This window comes from Choristoneura fumiferana, chromosome 18 (genome assembly GCF_025370935.1).
Source record: "Choristoneura fumiferana chromosome 18, NRCan_CFum_1, whole genome shotgun sequence".
NCBI classification, from domain to species: domain Eukaryota; kingdom Metazoa; phylum Arthropoda; class Insecta; order Lepidoptera; family Tortricidae; genus Choristoneura; species Choristoneura fumiferana.
Window position 1 is genome coordinate 7,248,671 of NC_133489.1, and position 22,356 is coordinate 7,271,026.

General features: G+C 38.5%; 1 protein-coding gene across 1 annotated transcript; it reads right to left on the reverse strand.

Annotated features, from left to right (window-relative positions):
- Nucleotides 1–15,457: 15,457 nt before the first annotated feature.
- Nucleotides 15,458–17,437, reverse strand: LOC141438461 (uncharacterized). Its single transcript, XM_074102343.1, has one exon. It carries the CDS (start codon nucleotides 17,435–17,437, stop codon nucleotides 16,358–16,360), a length of 1,080 nt encoding a protein of 359 aa, XP_073958444.1. The 3' UTR covers nucleotides 15,458–16,357.
- Nucleotides 17,438–22,356: the final 4,919 nt, after the last annotated feature.

Consider the following 22,356-nt stretch of genomic DNA (forward strand, 5'->3'; position numbering starts at 1 on the left):
CAATCCTATTGCAGAAAAAAATTACTCCGCTCTTTGATAAAAAACGGCAAATTCATATATAGTACGAACAAGGTAAAAGGTTGCACCAGTATGCTGAAAAAGTAAGTAAGTGACCTGTTGTGTGTAGTAGTGATATAATATTATTATGTCCGTATACCTAAATAAGTTGACGTTCGATACCCGTAAAATCGTAAAAAAAATAATGATGAAGTCCCATATCAATTACGTTCCGTACACTACTACATACAACAAGTCATTTACTTAAGTTCTTCACCATACAACCTACTACCTTGTCCGTCCGCTAGCGCACAGCCGCACATACAAGAAAGCTCTATACTGTACGACATAAGTATGCGGTTTCCTGCAAAAAATCCGCCCTCTTCCACTTTTATATAAAACAACATAGACCTAACTATCACAAACATCATCGTCCTCATTCCCCATAGTCAATAATATTATAATTCAATTAACATTACGGTTCCCGCTTCACCATGTGCAGTGCAATTGGCGTCGCCTGCGCATGCGGCGGGCGCGAGCTCGTTAGCGACGTGGCGCCGCGAGACAAATGTGACAACCTTATTTACAGCAGCCGAGAAAACACGAGCCGGCTTCGGTCGTCCTCGGTTTTATACATTTCGATTGATTATTTTATAATTGGACCCACTTGACTTTCAAATGAGATGAGTTTGCTTATTGCCTGTAAGTGTAAATGGTTTTATGTCGTCATGGATATAAGAGTTAGAGATATCTGGCACTGTGTTGATATAAGTCCCGAATATACTTAGAATATCAAATTAATACAACCGGGATTTCATCATCAGCCCTATAACCGGCTAGGAACCGGGTGAGGGGAGGGATAGTACCAGATGATGGGCAGCAGCGTCTTCTTGGTAACCTTGCAATTCTATACTGCGCTCACCAACCCGCTTGCCAAGCGTGGCGAGTGTTGGCAACCCCCTCCCCCCTCATGAACCGAGATTTAAATGTGACAAATTAATTATTGATAAACTTATCTCAACGTTTTGACCACATTATAGTAGCCATGGTCACGATGAGTTAAGCATGCAGTGGGATTTAAGTCCCGGTTATAAAATAAATAACGTTTCTAAAAGAGTGGCGGATATACAAGTACGAGTGGCTCATTTATATCGGTCAGTACCTATGGGAAAGTCTGAAACTATAAGACATTCGAAGATCTATCCTTAGGAACCATATCATCGATTTTAGTAACAAGAAAAACTGCATTCATACATTTAAAAAACTTGTATTCAGCTCGGGAATCGAACCCGGACGTTTTGAAAAATAAAACTTACATTATTAAAGAATTTGAAATACAATGCATTTTATTTCTTCTAGATACCATGTTTCATAGTAACATTGATTGCTGACCTACACTACCGATAACCAAATAGAATAGAAATAATGTATGTTTTCGATCCGGAGCAAATTTTTTTTTTAATAGTATGAATGCAGTTTTTCTTGCTACTAAAATCGATGACATGGTTCCTAAGAACAGATCTTCGTATGTCTTATAGTTTCAGACTTTGAAATGAGCCACTCTGTACAAACTCGTTAAAGTTGTTAATGACATGTCGGACAAGGATGAATCCAGCCGTTACATCAAGTGTTTTAAGACTTTTCGCACATCCATGATTATTTAAAGAAACACATAAAGTGTACTGTTTACAATGCACATTGAATGCATGATACATTTCAATAAGTTCCTCGCTTCAGTCTCGCTGGGGTAGGGTTACCATACGTCAGGATTTGTCCGGACATGTCAGGATTTTTGACCCTTTGTCAGGATTGCGGGCGGACCTCCCAAGTGTTCGGATTTTTAGAAATGATCTTTTATAAATAAATAAATAAACTGGAAAATAATTAAATATTTGTTTTCATGATAGGAACATTAACTACTTACACCATTATTTATGAGTACATAGGATAAATTACAGCTAAAAAGATCTCAATCATTTGCTTAAAACTAGTTACCTACAATCTAATTTTGTTATTTGGTTTCAATTATTAATCAAAGGGTGACTTAGAAGTTTGCACACCTTAACGCAAATACGTGTTAGAATTAGATACTTACCTACTATTATTTTTTTCCTTTGTGGCACGAAAATTAATCATACATATGTATTGGTAATTTTCGTGTCACAATGGAAGTGTCGTCGCGCAGCGTCCTTCAACCGTCCTTCAAACATCCTTCAACTTAGGTACGTCAAGTCTGTTACAAGAAATGTCCGGACTTTTAGGGTGATGTCAGGATTTTTTGACACAACTTTTAATTTTTTCATATGGCAACCTTAGCTGGGAGACAACTATAGTGTCTTGCATTATATGCTACACGTTAAACATTTTAAAACTATATATCAGACCGTGAGAGCCGTATTCTGATGTGATACTTACTTATTTAACAAAGGCGCCATTGGAATATTGTATTATTTAGTTTGTTTATTCAAAAGTTGACAAACTAAAACGCGTACCAAAGTTTTAAAGGGTAGATCTAAGTTTCATACCGTAGCACAGCACGCCTCATGCGGTATGAATTTTTATATTTGTAATAGTATTTTATACAACCGTTGAATAATAAGTCGAGCACAAACAAACCGTATTTACAACAAATTTTTGGTTCAACATTACCAAGAGCGCCATTGTGCTAGTATTCGTATAATTATAATTCGAAGATTAAAAGTACACGAGCAGAAAAATATTACTTCAATTATCTGTTGTGATCAGTACCAGTTGAGTACACACTTAATTTATTGCTTATTCAACTCTATTTTTTTTTTTTTACTTCAATATAACAGTGCATAACTTTATTAGTTGTCTTTAGGACATATTTCATTTAAATATAATACATAAAAAAACCTCTAAAATTAATATTCAAATAATAAGACTCGCTTACATTTTTTTCCGGAAACCTTTAATGGCCGCTAAGCCTACAAACCTATGGCCTTACAAACTAGCATTTAATTACTCGCCATTTCCTTACCCACCTTCTTATACATATATTACTAATAGAATAGGTCGGCAAAGGTTCTAATTACGGACATTACAGCGGCACGCACATGTCGCGCATATTTTTGAATCAAGTCGGACAGTTAGAGGCAATTTACAACTGCTCCGCTGAACATGTTAATTGCGAGTCGCTTAAATGAATTAGGATTTAAATGGAGTTAACACATTTGTCAAAACAGCTTTTAGCGGGTTGACATAGAATAAGGATGAATTCATATTGTAGTGAGTTACTCCTGCTCAAAGGTGTATGAAAAATTAGCGTGTTCCAAATAAGCCAAATGGGAATATATATGTGGGATCGTGCGAAGGAAACAAACTTTTAAACCGAGAAGTAAAAAAAGTTTATTAAAAATTAAATATGGAATACGTTAAAAACTACAAAGAACAGAAAACACAACTAGCACGTAGGCTCACCCGATCAAAACTCACACTCTTTTACTCATTCGCTCGTCTCATTCACTCCACATTAGTCTTCAGTCATTCGGTCGCTCGTTTACATCAAATCATTCTAACATTAATCCACCCTCATTCCCACATTCGGCCATCCTACACACATGACTGTCCCCAGGCATCCTTTAAACAAAACATCTTAAACATCTAAACATCTTAACCTAAGTACATCTTAACCACATAAACAAGTGCTGTAACCATCATTAAACTCAATAAAACCAAATCTTTACATCTTATACAGATAAATAAATAAAAAAAAAACAGTTTACCAGTCTTACAATTCAACATCTTTTTTTTAAAAACAAAATAAAAACACCATCAGAAAGAAAAACAGAGAACAAAACAATACTGCAAAAAAAAACAAACCATACCCAGTAACAAATTAGCATCATTTGTGATCCCAACCTACTTCCGGAATCATTGCTCATTTTAAACTTCACTCCATACCAGTAGGTATATAATTTCTTAACACATATCGTAGCCTGCACCTTTAACTTTAAATGTCTACGAAGGCCACTTTCATGTCGTTTTAATAATTTTACCGGGTCGCCTTTCATTACAACAGTCGTATCAAATAAAAAATCCTGGCCTCGAATAGCAACGTATGATATGATGTCTTTAGGCACAAGGTGTAGAACCACATCACAACACTCGTCGTCGATTGCAAAGTTCGTCTTAAAGTATCCAGGTGATACCACTCGAGTCGCACCGAGCTCCGTCAACAATAGTTCGCACTTTTTGTAGCCCGGCGCGCCTAACAACTCGTAACTGTCCTCCGACACAAGGTTCACGTAGCTGTCTGAGTTCACAAACGCGTTAAAACTTTGAGTTAATAACAAAATCTCCTTCGTCGGCTTCCGTTCGATGTTTTGATCTTGCGTTCGATCACAGCTGTTTGCGCTGCTGTCACAACTGTCAATGTCAGTCCTGTCATGTGACGTTTGACAACCGTCGCCGCCATCTTTGCCGCCATGTTGACGTTCTCGGTCACTTCGTTCGTTCTGAAAACATTCATCCTGCCGTTCGTTCGAGTGAATGTGACCCACGGTTTGTACGAACAAGCTCGTCGTTCTTCCGTCCGTACCGCCATCTTGTTCGTCAGCTGATTCGCTCTCGCTCGATGTCGTTAATGCACAACAATGCGCCGATATGTGACCGAACTGATTGCAATGGAAACACTTCGTACCTTTTTCTTGGTTTGGACACATACTGGACACATGAATTCCTTCTTCTCCACAGCTGTAGCACATCTTGTAGCGCGGGGAAACCGGTTTAATATGCCGGTTTTTCGTCATCTCATTTTGTTTTAAATGCGTAGGTAGCTTCTTACTCTTGATAAGTTCGTATATTCTCATCTTTGCTTTCAAGTCATCGTAGGTTGTCACGCCGTATAAAATCATCTTATTCGTCTCCACGTCTTCTATCCCGTCGACAATATATTGAATTGCCACATCGTCTGGCATTTTACCTCGGTTGCCCAGCTCGCGCATCGTGAAAAGGTAGTCGAGGCAACTCTCGTCTACCTTCTTTTTACGCGCCGCCATTAGCTCGTGTATCGCCTTTATGTCGATCGTGTCATGGAATTCTTCTTTTAGCGCGTACTTTAGATCGTCCCACGATTTAAACGGCCGCTCCGCCTGTAGCCAAAGGGCTGCGGTGCCCGTCATACTGCGCCTGGCAACAATTAATTGTTGTAAGGGCGTCCACCCAAATATCGTCGCGTTTTCGTCGATCTCTTCAATAAATCTAGTCACGCTGAACGTCTCATCTTGCGCGCTAAATTTGTTTATTAGGTCGTCAATATACTGCAGGCTTACACTAACGTCGCACGTCGTCATCGCGTCCGTTGCCCTTGCAGTCGTCGTCGTCATATTCGTCGTCGTCCGGAGTTTGAGTCTCGGTGCCTCATCCACACCTCCACTCGGAGCCTCGCTAGCTGCCTCGTCGTACACCTTATCCGCTCGCATCTTGCTGATGTGCAGTTTCTTGCCGCTCAGAAGCCACCGTCTTACTTCAGAAGCCAGCAGAAACTCGTCTTCGTCGTTATTTCGGCCGCCCGTCGTAAATGGCAACCGCCGTAACAAAAAATGTAACCGCCTCGTTACACCACGTAGCACACCAGTCCGTCGTCGTATCCACGATTTAATTTCTCCTTCCGATCCCGGACGAGCCCCCAAAAATGTGGGATCGTGCGAAGGAAACAAACTTTTAAACCGAGAAGTAAAAAAAGTTTATTAAAAATTAAATATGGAATACGTTAAAAACTACAAAGAACAGAAAACACAACTAGCACGTAGGCTCACCCGATCAAAACTCACACTCTTTTACTCATTCGCTCGTCTCATTCACTCCACATTAGTCTTCAGTCATTCGGTCGCTCGTTTACATCAAATCATTCTAACATTAATCCACCCTCATTCCCACATATATATATCTCGATGACGTTAATGTGTGTAATTATTATTATATATAATGACAAGGATATTATATTACGCTATCAAAACACTTTATGTTGATCGTTTCGGCTTCGTTCGGTCAACCGAGTTAATTGAAGTCTTTTGCGCTCTTTTATTGTGCTTTTTTTTAACCGGATTATGGCGCTGATTCCACAATTAATGACTTAATTCAGCCGCTTAATTTAGGTAGGACAATATCGCACCAAGTCAAGCCTTCTCATTCTGAGGAGAGCCCTGTGCCCAGCAATAGGACATCATTACAATCGAGCGTCCCCCCCCTCTAAAAGCTAAACTGTTTGTTTGAAAAAATTTAAAAAAATCATAGTGGTTGTAAGTATATCAAACTTACAAAGAAAACTATAACGGTAAAGTTTGCTTGAGAATTATTAGTAGTTTAAGAGTAAATACCAACCAGCCTAAGGTATAAAATATATTTAAGTACCTATGTGAACTTGGAAGATTTCGTACAAAATACGAAATCCTTAAATAGTACATTGTGTCTTAAGGTCGGTAAACAAGGAATTACGAACGAGTCTATTAGAAGCCCGATGTCGGAGACTGAGGGCTTTAATGAGTCGATGTTCGTAATTCTAGTACCGCCCGTGCGACATACAATGTTTTTCATCACATTTGCGAGTAAAATTGTATATTTGTAAACGAAAAACTAATATTTTTTCAAAAATTGCCGATACCGCTGACTACGCTCTTGGCAGCAACAGCCTCCGCGTCGCCCTACCGTAGCCTGACCATGCGCGCGACGTGCGCGCGCCGCGCTCCTGCAGGCGCTGCAGCACGCCATGCAGTATCACACTCATTTACCGACCTTGGGCTTCATGACAAGAAAATTAGTACGGGAAATGACTCATTTACCGACCATGGGTTTCATGAGAAGCACATAAAGGTCGAGGGTTTTATTTGGGGGGTTGCAACCAAGGTAGCCTGCATGTTACGACACTGTTTACGAGCAAGTGTGATGAAAAAAATATTACTTGATCTTTTCGTAACGGCTACGGAACCCTCTTAGGCGTGTCCAACACGCTCTTGGGCGGTTTTTTCAGAATTATTATTTCGCTAATTTTCGGACTACAGACCTAATATCTTACAAGCAATGAAAAGCTTATATCAGAGGTTTTCAACCGGTGTGCCGCTATCGCCGCGAAGTATATGCGATTCGTACAAAAGGTGTCAATGAGACCTTATTAATAAACCTCCGCTGTCCATTATGTTATACATATTATGGGTATACTGTACGGAACCCTTTAGGTACTCTACGCGCCAGTCCGACTTGCGCTTGGTTATTTTTTACTGGTGTGCCGTGAAACTTTGATGAACGAAAAGTGTGCCGTTAAAACTAAAAGGTTGAAAACGCCTGCTTATATCATGCACTTTTCATCATCATCATCATCATGTCAGCCGAAAGACGTCCACTGCTGGACATAGGCCTCCCCCAAGGCTCTCCACTCAGACCGGTCTTGTGCTTTTCGGATCCACCGCGATCCCGCGATCTTAACCAGGTCGTCGCTCCATCTTGTTGGAGGCCTACCGACAGCTCGTTTCCCGGTCCGCGGACGCCATTCGAGAACCTTTTGAACCCATCGGCCATCAGTCCTGCGAGCAATGTGCCCCGCCCACTGCCACTTCAGTTTCGCAATTCTTCGGGCTATGTCGGTAACCTTAGTTCTACTGCGGATATCATCATTTCTGATTCTATCCCGCAGAGAAACCCCGAGCATAGCCCTCTCCATAGCCCTTTGAGTGACTTTAGTTAGTTAGCGCCCAGCCCACGTCTCAGATCCGTAAGTCATCACTGGCAACACACACTGGCAACATGCACTTTTACTCAATGTCAAATCCTAGACTTTTTCCTAGACTCATAGATGAATAGATGTGAAACTAAAGAACCTACAGGCATGTGACATGGGATTAAATATGATGGAATACCACATTTATTAGGTTACTACGTCATTTTTCAGTATCGGGTAACAGCGGGATAACAGGACATTTAAGGGCGAGGACATAGTACTATACTCCCAGGGGACTACAAATCTATATTTATCTATTTAGATAACACGTTTTAGCGATCAATTTTTGTATGTATCATATCACTATAATTATAAATTTTAGTTTCCGATTTTAGTAATTTTATGTTTACAGTTTTACCGTTAGATGATTTTATATTTATAAATTATACTGCAACTATTACATCGAAAAAACCAGAAAAGCTTAGCTTTGGGATAAGAGATTCGGAAAGAACCTATATAAAATTTCTTGTTTCAAAAGCACGTTGAGAAATTTTGCCTTATTTGCCAACTGTTTGGATTAATATTTGTCTGAAAAATACGAAAGTTGTTCTCGAGTCTTGGACGTTCAATGTGTATTTAAGTATATATGGATCAGTTGCGTAGTTCCCGTAACACAAGCTTTGCATACTTTGGGGCTAGTTCAAGTGATGTCAAGTTTCCCGGTATTTATCCCGGTGTTATTAGGTCCGCGGTATTTATTATTATTATTATTAAGGTATTATATCTATTTAAACGCTGACCTTTTCAAACAACATTCCCGCTCTTTTCCATCTACCAAACCCACGGCCTAAGCTCGTTTATCATACGAAAGGACCACGTGCGGTTAGATTTACCGATAAGTATAAATAAAGGTCGCGCATGTCTCATGTTTTACAGATACGCGTATCCACGTCTATGGCACATCGATGCTTAGAGTATGAAGCCGACCGGACACGTCAGGGCATGCGCATTTAATTACAAACCAACCTATTCACTTCCACGGACAAAAAATATATAGATACTAGCTTTTGCCCGCGGCTTTGCCCGCGTGGAATCCGGTTATCGCGCGCTGTTTCCTCGGGAACTGTGCATTTTTCCGGGATGAAAAGTAGCCTATGTCACTCTCTGGCTCATAAACTATCTCTATGCCAAAAATCACGTCGATCTGTCGCTCCGTTTCGACGTGAAAGACGGACAAACATACAAACAAACACACAAACATGCAAACACACACACTTTCGTATTTATTAGTATGGATGGATGGATGGATTTAATACAAAATGTTTTCGGAACTCGTCTATTTATTACTTTCTATCAGACTTTATCCAATTTTCAGAAATTAGATCGTGGATTTCGTTAACGTTTGCAAATAAGATATCCGTACCTCATGTCTTACATTTGAACTACCTACCTAAATACTTTTGGCTGGAGCAGGCTTATCGTTGACTTCTCCAGTTGCTGTATAGGTGCTCTAAGATCGTTATCCTTTTTGTGTATCCAAATCTACGGTACTCTATGGCTGCCATAAATTTACATGGTTTATCGTGTCGATAACGTAATCCGAGCTGTGGAGTGACGAATTTGTTGTGATTCATCATTGCAAGGGCATGTCTCATATTGTAGGGGTTGATAATGACTATATTAAATATGACTGACTATGTTTACTTAGATTACTTAGCCATTCTTGGGGCTTCTCTACGGGATTGAATCAGAAATGAGGAGATACGTAGGTGAACAAGGGTCACCGACAGAGCCAAGCGAATTAGCTCGTTGAAGTGGCAATGGGCAGGCCATATAGCAGGAGAACAGATGGTGTTGGGGCCGAAAAGTTCTCGAGAGGAGACCGCGGATTGGCAAGCGCAGCGTAGGACGTCCACCAACGAGATGGACGGATGACCTGGTTAAAGCCGCGGGGACACGGTGGACGCAGACCGCTGCCAATCGAAGCGACTGGAGGTCTATGGGGGAGGCCTATATCCAACAGTGGACGTCCTACGGCTGAGATGATGATAATGATGATGTTAGCTTAGCTATATATTAATATTGTTCGGGGAGCAGGAAGCAATGCTTAGGAAATTACCTTATTTTTACTTCTAACACGACATTTAATAATAAATTTGTATTGTGTTTGTTTAAGATTATGATACTTACCTACTCGTAGTTCAGTAAAATTTTTTTTCTTCAAGTTATTAATCTGTGTTTACATTTTCATTTGTTATTTTTACTCCTATCAACTAGGTAAATTTATTATTATTATTATTACTATTCATATATTACACTGCACTGTAATATTTTCGTTTATGAATAAATACCTAAACTTAAACTGGGTTAGAGCTAAAAAAAATATCATTTATTTGTGCATGTTCAAAACACCAACAACCACAATGGCTCGTCATCTTAATAAAAAAAACACCCATCATAAATAATTAATACACTCAGACATGTATATGTCCCGGCCTCATTACCCTTCTAAATCATACGCAGGACCATAACAAGCCTCGTTCGGTGGGCGTGCGCGAGCGCATTGTATGCGGCGCGCCTCGATCACTGCAATAAGACAATCCTCGAGTAAACAAACAAGGGTCTTTATTATATGCCTTCAAAGTGATATAGAAGTGAAGCAAACGTGATTGTGGCTGTCTTTGATGCACATCATTCCGCTAGCTAAGTCAGTAGAGAAAGATGCACAAGCGAGAAAATAGTAAGGTCTATTCATCCTTCCGTGTCATATCATGTAAACAAACACTTCTGTCACACTTTTTTCTCTGATTACACAATAACCATCACTTAATATGTTGTTGTATACTTAAAAAAAACTCACAAAGTATTGAAATCAACCAAGTAAGTAACCATTGAAAAATATCATGTCGAATAAGATTGCCTTCAATAATCGAAGGAACAAATGAATAACCTCAAAAATATCTGCCATTGCAATGTCTAGATTGTCTATGATCGTATTGATGGGAAACGAGAGCTTATCGATATGGATAAATGTGGCAATTAATACAGGAGCTGTTTCACCATCCATTGATTAGTGTTAACCGACGGTTAAATGTGATGCCGTCTCCATCTATTGGAACAAAACAAATAGAGACGGCATCACATTTAACCGTCAGTTAACACTAATCAATGGATGATGAAACAGCCCCTTAGTGTAAATGAGGACGAACACGGACAGTGCGTAGGTGTCTATGGTTACGCTAAACGTCATTTCATTTCATATTGAGTTGAATTTTAAAAAAGAAAAAAAGATATTATGAAAACTTGGCTGTAATGGTGTTCACCCTTTGCCTTTTCCACAAGAGGAAATAACAATAAATCCATACTAATATTATAAATGCGAAAGTAACTCTGTCTGTCTGTCTGTCTGTCTGTCTGTCTGTCTGTTACGCTTTCACGCCTAAACCGCTGAACCGATTTTGATGAAATTTGGTACAGAGATAGAATAGACCCTGGGAAAGAACATAGGCTATTTTTTATCGCGAAAAAGAGGCTTTCAGGGGTCGAAATAGGGGATGAAAGTTTATATGGTGGAAGGTCGTAGCTATCGAAGATAAAACAATGAAACTTGGCATTTAGGCACTTAATAAGAAATCCATACTTCCATCCATACTATAATATTATAAATGCGAAAGTAACTCTGTCTGTCTGTCTGTCTATCTGTCTGTTACGCTTTCACGCCAAAACCGCTGAACCGATTTGGATGAAATTTGGTACAGAGATAGAATAGACCATGGGAAAGAACATAGGCTATGTTTTATCGCGAAAAAGAGGCTTGAAGGGGTTGAAATAGGGGATGAAAGTTTATATGGTGGCAGTTCGTCGCTGTCGAAGATAAAACCATGAAACTTGGCATTTAGGAACTTAATAAAAAATAAGTCGGTATTTGTAAGAGCTTTTTTGAAAATTCGACCTGTGGGGGGATGAAATAGGGGATGAAAGTTCATATGGAAGGTCGTCATTATCGAAGATAAATCGATGAGTCTTTATTAAACTTGCCATTTCGGCACGTGATTAAGAGATAAATAGACATTTGTTCGCGCGTTTTTTTAATTCTTCCTGTATGGGGGTGTAATAGGGGATGAAAGTTTATATATAAAGATCGTCATTGTCGAAGATAAATCGATGGATCTTTGTGAAACTTGGCATTTGGGCACGTGATAAGAGATAAATAGATATTTGTTCGCGCGTTTTTTAAAATTCTTCCTGTGTGAGGGTGAAATAGGGGATGAAAGTTTATATGAAGGTCGTCATTGTCGAATATAAATCGATTGTACTTTATGAAACTTTGCATTTGGGCATTTATAAAAAATAAAATAGATATTTGTTCAAGCGTTTTTGAAAATTTTACCTGCGAGGGGATGAAATAGGGGATGAAAACTTATATGGAACGTCGTCATTATCAAAGATAAATCGATGAATCTTTATGTTTAGGTATTCGATAAGAACAAAAAAAACTGGTTAAATTCGACTCAGACTCGCGTACGTACGTAGGTATTTATGAATGAATATCCAATGTTAGGAAAAAAAATTGCTAATAGAGCTACCTTTATACAAAATTCCAAGTTTCTAGGACAGCCGGAAGTACCCTAAACCTTTTTCAGTTAAGGCGATTTGTATGGAAACACTTTTTTAATGACTGTAGCTTTTGATTGCGTTAACTTAGAAGTTCGATTTTTTCACAGCTTCCGGGACTATTGACCTGAGTTTAGGGTTTTAATTTCAACTCGATACATACTCCGCGCGTTTACGGGATAAAGGGTCTAAGGGTTCCATTTTATTCCTTTTGAGGTACGGAACCCTAAAAAACATTTGTTCCGGCTCTTTTCACATTTCGTCATTTTTCATACTTGAAAATATGGGGATGAAAGTTCTTAAGGAATTCCAAACAAATTTACTATAAGTATACTTATCGGAAAAATGTGTAGCTATGCTTAGTAAGAATGACGTCTTAATTATAATCCTACCCTCCTAACTTACAATAAAGGACGTAAGATGTCAAGAGTTCACTATGAAGAATTAGTCCTTTTGTGTTGGCAGGGTAGAATACACGTCGTATTGCTAAAATATGGCTACCCGCAAAATATTTATTTATTTTATTTTATTTTATTTATTTGGGGCATCAACAGCAATACAGTACATTATAATAGGACTTAGGTACTAAACAGAAAGCCAATGACAGATGTCCACAGAAATACAGTTGGCGAATCATACTCAAAACAGTTAAAACTAACACAGGCAACAAGTATTGTTAGTGAGTCCACAAGACTATGATCTCTAGTATGATGTGTGTGTGTGTGTGTGTGTGTGTGTGTGTGTGTGTGTGTGTGTGTGCGCGTGTGAGTGCGGTCTGTTATAGGTACTCCAACCAAAGTCGATTTATGTATTTATAATAACAAAATCTTACTATTTTTCCGTTAGGACTTTTCGAATACGATTTTTTAGTGTTGCCTTGCTACAGTCAAAGAGGTCAATATTGTGGAAACGTTTATTGTAGTCTCTAAGGACACGGATAAGAGGTGCATTCTGGGCGTACCTCGTGTGAACCAGGGGAACACTGAACAGGAAGCGATGCGTGTGGCGAGTTCGGTAAGTGGGTGTGAAAAACTTTATTTCAGAGAGCAGTGTAGGGCTATCTGTACGTCCTGACAGAATATCGTGCAGCACAGAGATATCTAACAGCATACGCCGATCCTCGAGACTTAACATAGAGTGACGTGTGCACGACAACTCGTAGGACGCATCAATTATTCTAGTACGGTAATTCAAATGACGCAAAAAACGCCGCTGTATTTTTTCGATTTGGTCTTTGTACTTCGTGAAATGAGGAGACCAGACGAAGCTGGCGTACTCCAGTAAACTTCTTACATAGGCGTAGTATACTGTCTTGACGCACTGGATGTCACTGAAATCTCGGCAGACACGAAATACAAAGCCCAAATTTTTATAAGCTCGGTTTGCAATATCATCTATGTGATGTTCGAACGTCAATTTAGCATCTAGGGCGACTCCTAAGTCACGTATCAATTTAACACGTTGCATTGGCTGTCCTGCTATATAATATTGATGCACAATCGGGTGAGAACTACGCGTGAAAGTTATTTGGACACATTTACTTGCATTAACATTAATACGATTAACAATATAATAATCAGATAAACGATTTAGGTCATTTTGTAATTTTTCACAATCATCAGGGCTAGATACCTCCATATAAATCTTTTTATCGTCTGCGTACATTAAGAATTGAGAACTATTGAACACCGCATAAATATCGTACAAATAAGCATTATAAAATAACGGACCCAGGTGCGATCCCTGTGGGACGCCAGAAGGTATGTCAATAAAATCAGATCTGCAACCGCCAAGGACGACAGCTTGACGCCTATTTGCAACATATGATGAAACCCACCGAAACACATTGCCACGAAGACCGAGCCAGTAAAGTTTACGTAGTAAAATTACATGATCAACGCGGTCGAATGCCTTTTCAAAATCTGTATAAATCACGTCAACTTGCTTGCCCTTCTCCATACTCCGGAGGGTAAAGTTTAAAAATTCAGTCAGGTTCGATACTGTGGAACGGCCTTTTAGAAAACCATGCTGTTGAGGTGGGATCCCTTTATTAAGTACGTCATAAATGTTACATAATACAAATTTCTCAAATATTTTGCCAAACTGGTTCAAGATGGATATAGGTCTATAATTAGTTATAAGAGTTTTAGACCCTTTTTTATAGATAGGTACAATTAAAGCCTCTTTCCATTTCTGGGGAAATATACCATCTCTTAAAGAGCGTGTAAATAATAGTGTAAGTGGAATGGCTAAGCTTAGTGCACACTCTCTAATAAAAAATGCAGGAATACCGTCACTGCCAGCTCCACCGTTTGGGTCTAATTGTAATAAAAGTTTACTAATTTGTTGTGAACAGATATCAATTGAGTTTATAGTTTCACCACTGTCGCAAAAAGGTGGAGGTAGGAGATAATTATCATATTTATCTGCAGGTTTACAAAATACGGAACTAAAGAAATCACTAAAATTTTCACATATATCTTGGTTATTATCAATTATTTCATCCTTATATACAAACGATTTTGGATAAGCAGAGCCACCACCTCGACGAGCCTTAATAAATGACCAAAGTTGTTTAGGGTTATATTTAATATTCTCCTGAACGCTGCTGACGTACTCAGTCCAACATTCCTCCTGGATTCTCTTTTGCCTGTTGCGTAAAATTGAGAACTCGTCGTAATCTAGTGGATTTCCAAACTTCTTCCATCTTTTATGTGCCTTTTCTTTCTCTTTGATAATTTTTATTAGGCTCGCCTTAAACCAGACTGGAAATCGATCTCTGCGGTTACGCAGATCCAACGGAACATACCTAGCGATAACCTCGTTAAGGGCTTCATAAAATTTCTCAAGGGCCTCGTCTAAGGAGTCCGCGGCAAGGTAAGAATGCCAATCCACACTATTAAGGTGTTCATTAATTGCATTATAATCACCCTTACGAAATCTAAGCATAGGTTTTGAACTTTCTGTTAAAGGAGCCGAAAATATATCGCTGATTGTTATTTCAAGTGAAGGATGATAAACGTCTTCTTTTACTAAAGGAAAATATGATTTTGTCACTTCTAAATTAAAGTTAGCAAATATTAAATCTAAAACATTGTTACTACAATTTTTTATAAAATTATGTTGCTCAAGGTTGGAAATATTCATGCTCTCAATTAACTTTACAGTCGCATTTTGCAACTCGACTGTGCCCCGACGCTCAAATACAGGACTGGAGCCACTATTCCACTGAATGTGTGGAAGGTTAAAATCACCGCCTATAAAAATATTAGCATTAATTGCTTCGGACACGACTGTTTCAAATAATGAAGCAAGAGAAGAAATGTGAGTTGGCAAAGAGGCACCAGGGGGAGTGTAAACCGTGCATAAATGCAGATCGCGAGTTTGAGATGCTACAGAACTGAGACCGTAACGTTTATGCAGTTTAGCAGCGGGAATTGTAATCCACAAGCATTCGATACCCGGGCGCGACCACTCAGGACGCGCCCGCGCACCCAACGATCGAAGCGCCAAAATCAATACTCCGCCCCCATCAGATTTACCGCTAAGCGCTCTGTCCCTGTCCATCCTGAATACGTCGTACCTGTCATCACACAGTTCCGCATCCAATACACCGTCGCAGAGCCAACTCTCGGAGATAGTAATTACATCATAATTGTTATTTAATAAATTTTGATAAAATTGTAGTGTTTTTGTTCGCAAGCCACGGGTGTTTTGATAAAAAATTCTTAAATTGTTCAGAGTGAAAATATTTTGATATTAAAATACTGTGAAAAAGAGAGCAAATAGTAGTCAGGTATGCGAACGAGCAGCAAAATAATAAGTTTTCTACTCATATTTATATTAAGAAGTTCAGAAGTAGTTTTGTTTAATTTAAATGAAACCAGCGTAGATTGGAGTAGCAGTGTTTGGCTTATGTTTGAGTTTGTGTGTGTAGTAATAATAATATAGTTATGAGTATGTAGTGTAATTGTTTCTATGTAAAACTTTGTGTGGTATTTGTAAGCTTGTGGTGAATTTATTGTAAGTAAGATAAAGAAAATTAATATTAAAAGCAAAACTAAGAGATAACTAGGCGATTTTACGAAAGTCCAGGGCGGATCTAACATGAATGTATGGTTGCTTGTCAGCTTTCCGCACGTATATGCTGCAGTTCTTTACCCAAACGTACTCGTAACCTTTTTCCGAACAGATCTTTTTGCAATTCTTTAATAGAAACTTATTTGCTGGGGTCAAATGGTCATGTACAAAAATTTTCCTTGAGTCTCCACCAATGCCGATGTCCGCAGTGTTGACTCCACGGCTTTTTTTCAAACCGGACAATATTTTATCTTTTAAACTGCGTCGCCTCAATTTGACCACGATGTTCTTCGGTCTGTCAGTTTGCGTCTGCACGGGTTGAACACGATGCGCAAACTCGATATCATCCGGTTGAAGTGTAACACCCGCATGCCTAGCAATTTGAATAGTGATATCACTAGGGGACTCGTTTGCCAATTCCGGCACGCCGGACACCTCCAAGTTGTTCATGCGTAGCCACTGCTGATGTGAACCGAAATCTTTCTCAAGCTGCAAAATGCGTTCTTCTGACGCCGTAACCATCTTTTCCAATTCTTGAATCCGTTCAGATTTCTCCTCCAGAAGTACAATTTTATGATTCAACTCCTCAGTAACGGCGGCACTGTGCCTAGCTATCTCCGCCTTAATTATTCTTCCCACTTCGGCCTTTAAAGAGTCATGTGAGATTTTAATTAAGTCTGTCAAGCGTTTCTCTAACTCTGTTGTATAGTTAGGTTTAGGTTGTTCAGGAGAAAACTCAGCTGTATCGGTTACAGTTGTAGGCGGAGGTTCGAGAGGAACGGCAGTCGCGGCACCGGCCGGCGGCGCATGGTCCGATCCGCGAACCGTCGCCGTACCGACATTTTTATTTGTCGGCCCGGACGGCCCGCGAGTGGGTGTTTTAATGCTCCTCTCTTCCGTTTTACAAACATAGCATTTCCTGACCTTCCTAGCATCTTTGGGCAGCTTCTTAAACTCGTCACTAGCTATAGATAAGCATTGATAGTGGAAGCTACGAGAGCAAGCGGCGCAGCCTACAGCATCATAAGCAGCGGTAAATTTACCGCAAGCATCACATTTAGCAGCGGGCATAGTTATAAATTATAAGTAAGCGAAGCGGTCAAGACAAAATGCAAGTGCAGTAGGTATTAGGCACTATCGATGCCAGCCGGTGTAACGCAGCGAGTAAAAATTATTATTTGCGACAGGTAGGCCGTACAATGTATCGTAATCGTCGTCCGTAGCGGGTGCAACAAAGGCAGTCGACGCTCGTCTCGCTTAGATTCGCTGTAGGGTGTCCGTATTGAGTTTATTAAAACGCACATCGACTTTAAACAACACTCGCGGAACTTTAATCACTATGGGACTTACTTTAGATCCAGAGTCGCGTACGTAAGTATTTAAGAAATAATAAATAACTAAAAACACGTCCGCTCTCAGCGATGTTATAGAACTGACTGATTTATGTTTTAGAACGAATGGAAGAACAAAAAAAATAGTTTAGATATAAAGCATGTATTAAAATAGCTTATTTTCAGTAAACCGTAGAGGTTTCTATGTGCTATTATTGGCAGAATAGGTACCCTAAATAACTTAAACACTTTCCAAAGTTACTATTCCACGCGGACGAAGTCGCGGGCAAAAGCTAGTACAATATAAAGAGTTGAATCTAGAAATGTCATTCGTTTCGCTACTTCGCATGATGTCGTACGTTACGGGTGCTCCTTTTTGTGATATTTCTGATGAGTTGGCTTGCTTACGCATTTATTTTATGTTAATAGCAAAATAATCGGTCACGTTTTATGTATATTTTAACGACTTTTCCAATCACTAGTCATTGTCTATTATCACCTGTGACGTCACGTTTGTTTACATGATAAGACACAGAAGGATGAATAGACTTTAGGTAAGGTGATACTTTTTGTCGTTTGATGCACCATGCGTCCTTTTTCTAAAGGAAGTGGATGTAGGTAAAAATATTTTTGTGCCTACAAAACTATAGCTGAAATAAAACTTTCCACTAGTCTCACTAGTGATAATATTAATTGGTGTCGAAATTTTCTTGTACCTGTCTATTACTCTAATTTTGAATTCACCACAATTTCTCAACACTGTCGTATGGCGATTTCCAAAAGTGGTGATGATATCTCACACTTCCGCATTACATATAGCGTTACGAATATCGTTACTATTCGTTACAATATCACTTTCGCATGTCTCGAATAAAAACCCTGCGCCTGCGCCGCCGAACATGATTATAGGTTGTCTTTTTTGACTTACAGATGAAAAGATGGGGTAGAGTCGAGATTTAAAAAAAAGTCGTGTGGTAGAAGCTTATAACATATTTTGATAGAAGTGAATAAAAAAAATGATAAAAGGGATAAATAAATACGCCTTTAAACATATACCTCAAGTAATGTCAACGAATATCGGTTTACATGCTTGGCAGGAAGTAGGAAAAAGGTTAAAAAAAAGAAAAATGTTATGCGACGTTTATAAGATATAACACCCCTCTTTTTGTGTCGGGGGTTAAAAATAATTAAAATGATATCTCTACTCTCTGTAATTCTCTGTTCAACTCATCGTGTATTATTAAAGTCAAGTCATCGTCCGTCCGTCTGTCAAAGCCCTTAATATTTTAACGGCCTAATTGTGCTTACACTGAAACTGGACGTAAAAGGCTTTTACCAGCAATTTGTCTGATTGCACTCGGACACGACTGCACGTGATTGCTCAAATAGGTAATTTCTAGATATTTGGAAGCATAACGCTTTACTTAGTTTATATAATAACAATTGTTAGTATGCCCACCTATCTCATAGTATTTAACGTTTTGGGGTTAATAATTTATTAGTAGGTCGCTTGAGTAGTGCATACACCAGAGATGTGCCAAGAAAAAATCACCAATAGGTTTACTTACATGCATGGAATCGTCCTCAAACAGCTGCGTTATAGACTTGGGGCTCAAGACTGTCATGCGTGAAGCTGTCCATGTGTGATATTTTATGGAACGAACGAAAGAAACAAAACAAAAAGGGTAGTTCTAGGTATTACAAATTACAAGCAACACCCGCAATATGTATGAAATCTTAATCCAGTAACTTTCATACTTCACATGCCTCTTTGCTTGCTGCCATGTTAAAAACCAGCACATCTTTTCCCACTACACTAGAATGTCCATAAGTCCATAACTCGTCTTGCTCGTCAAGCCGGCCTTAGGAAATGGCTCATGCATAATGTATTTACGTATTCTTGCTGCAGGATAATCGTGTTCGATACCGTTTGTTAGTCAAATAAGCCATTGTACCTACACGTTTACATCTGATATAGCATCTACGTGTGGGCGAGATTGGACGAGTCGGGGTGTATTGATAGATATAGGTAACGTGTCCTTCCCGTATGGTAATTCTGTTCATTTGTTTTCGTACGAATTGACTTGAATGGAATGGTTAGTATTAGTTCTGTATTGTATTAGTGTTATGTTTTTTAACCTGCGTTAGTATAATAATATACAGTAAAGTTATTTAAAATTGAACCGAAAATTTTTAGACGCTAGTTGGGTTAACTATTGAATTGGATTTGAAGTAAGTATACCTAATGTTGAACTTAAAAGGATACAAAGATGAATTGAAATTAATTCTAGATTCACAAGAAAATATAGAAAATCACCGCATGGGATAGATTGATTTTTGAACGGCAAAGATGTTCAGAGGTAGGTATTTGAAAAATAAAGGCTTACAATAGATCAAGTAAGTAGGTATTTAATATGCTGGCCCATATTCTGATGAGATATAGAAGTGCTTCAGTTTCAATCGCGAAAAAAACCGAATAGCTTAACGAAGAAAAGAAATGGCCGCTTGAACCTATCAGACAGAACCCAACAGACTCCTATTTTTTCTTCTATTTATTCTAAGTTATTTCTAAGTCACGCTTCGTAAGTACCTACACCTACGCAATCTCTTCTTATCCTTATTATTTTAGTCCTCAAAAACCAATAACTCAACTCCTAAGCATCTTAACAATCACCATAAACAACTGCTGATTGGTGATGTATTATGAATCAGCGCGCGTCACAAGGCACCTTAGAGTATTAAGCCAACTGGAGAAGTCAACGACGATACCTTAATGTCAAAAGTAATGACACGCATATAAAATACTACTAATAGCCATACATAAGGATGGATCTTTCCTTATTTCGTGACTAATTTTATTATAAATATGAAAGTAACTCTGTCTGTCTGTTTGTCCTCTTCGCGTTTAAGCCGTTGAACTGATTTAGATCAAATTTAGTATGGAGATAGTTTGAATCCAATAGTGACACTTTATTTTAAATAAAATAAATTAAAAAGGGAAAGGCGACTTCAGTTTTTGGATGATTCTGGCAATGTAGAGTTTATTAAGACACGGCATGTGAACGTATGTTTATAGAAATTTCCCAAGTTTTCGTAAACGAGTACACGTAATATTAGAGCAATGACACGTCCGGTTGGCTTAACTCTCTAAGACACGTCACGTCATAAACAGATGCACCCACATCGTCTAATCATGTCCGTGGGTGTAGGGAATAGCAATGCGACGACTGCATCTAGATTTTCAATACTTTAAGAAAGTACATTACATACCTGCTGGGTGGGCCCTGTAACATGCAAGAGCAAAATATTAAACCACAGCTTCCACTCTTCCTCTTGAGCTAAAATAGATCAACAATTTTTTAAAATAACTTGTATTATGATTTTTATTATAGTTTAAAGCTCAATTGGACAAGAAAATCAATCATTTTGTTACGTGACAGGCGATGTCATTCAGGCTATTGGAGGCATCCATTGGGTAGGTACGGTAGTACCTACATTGAAAATACCATTTAATTTGTTTGGAATATACATAATTATGAAAAGTTAAATATTATAATAATTACTTTGTTTTTGAAAGTTATAGAACTAAAGTAGTTCCATTTCAGTAGCAGAACCTATGTTTTAATTTTTTGCTCCTGTTTAGGGCCCAACCGATATGACTATTGCCAAGAAAATGGTATGCCGCGGAAATGTGGAAACTTTAAAAATAATGACTACGCTGACACACACTCACACACACACACACACACACAGATATTATACGTACTTATACGTTACTACCTACACACACTTGAATATTTCTCAAAAAGTTGTCCCGTCATGAAATTGACAAGAAATCAGTTTGTCCTTTCTATTGGATCCAACAACAAAGATTATCTGATTTAAAAACACAAACACAACCTGACTTAAAACATAGTGTAATCGATTCTACTCTCGATTCTGAGCAAACTACTTTCTAGTTATATAATTAACACCTTGTATATTTAAAAACAATATTACTTATTTTTTGTGCTGAAATAGCGTCAGGTTTTTTTTTAAATAAGTGGACAACAGAAAAATTGAAAAACGGACAACTTTTTGAAAAATAGTTACTTACGTTTTTCACCTATATTTTCTGAAAGTTCAGAAAATATAGGTTGTCCATTTTTCATGTTTTCAGTTGTCCACTTATTTAAAAAAAATCCTGACGCTATTTCACCACTGTTTGTGTTTTTAAATCCCTTTTTTATTGTGCCCAGTCTAAAAGTTATGACTGCAACAGTCGCCAATTAAATATTTTGGCGAGGTTGAAGAAGTTGTCTTTCAGAATTATTGTATGAATGAATTAACTCATGTATATGTTACTGACAGTATATGCAGCACGAACTGACTATAAAATGTCCCAAAAGGGGTATAAAAACCAATTCACAATCTAGTTTAAGTCAGCCCTATAACGCTTTACTTTTACTACCTACCGGGGTCAAACATTTCAAGTGTTTCATGGAAAACTGTAGACCACACTCCTGTGCATAGGTATTTAGCGAAAATGGGTCTTTATAGGGCCCTCTAGGGTGAATTATTCGACATCGTCAAAACTAAAGCATATAAAGTGAAAACATTATGCTGTGTCACCTCACCTTATGCATTATGCTTCTAAAGCATCATAGGCTTTAGACGCAT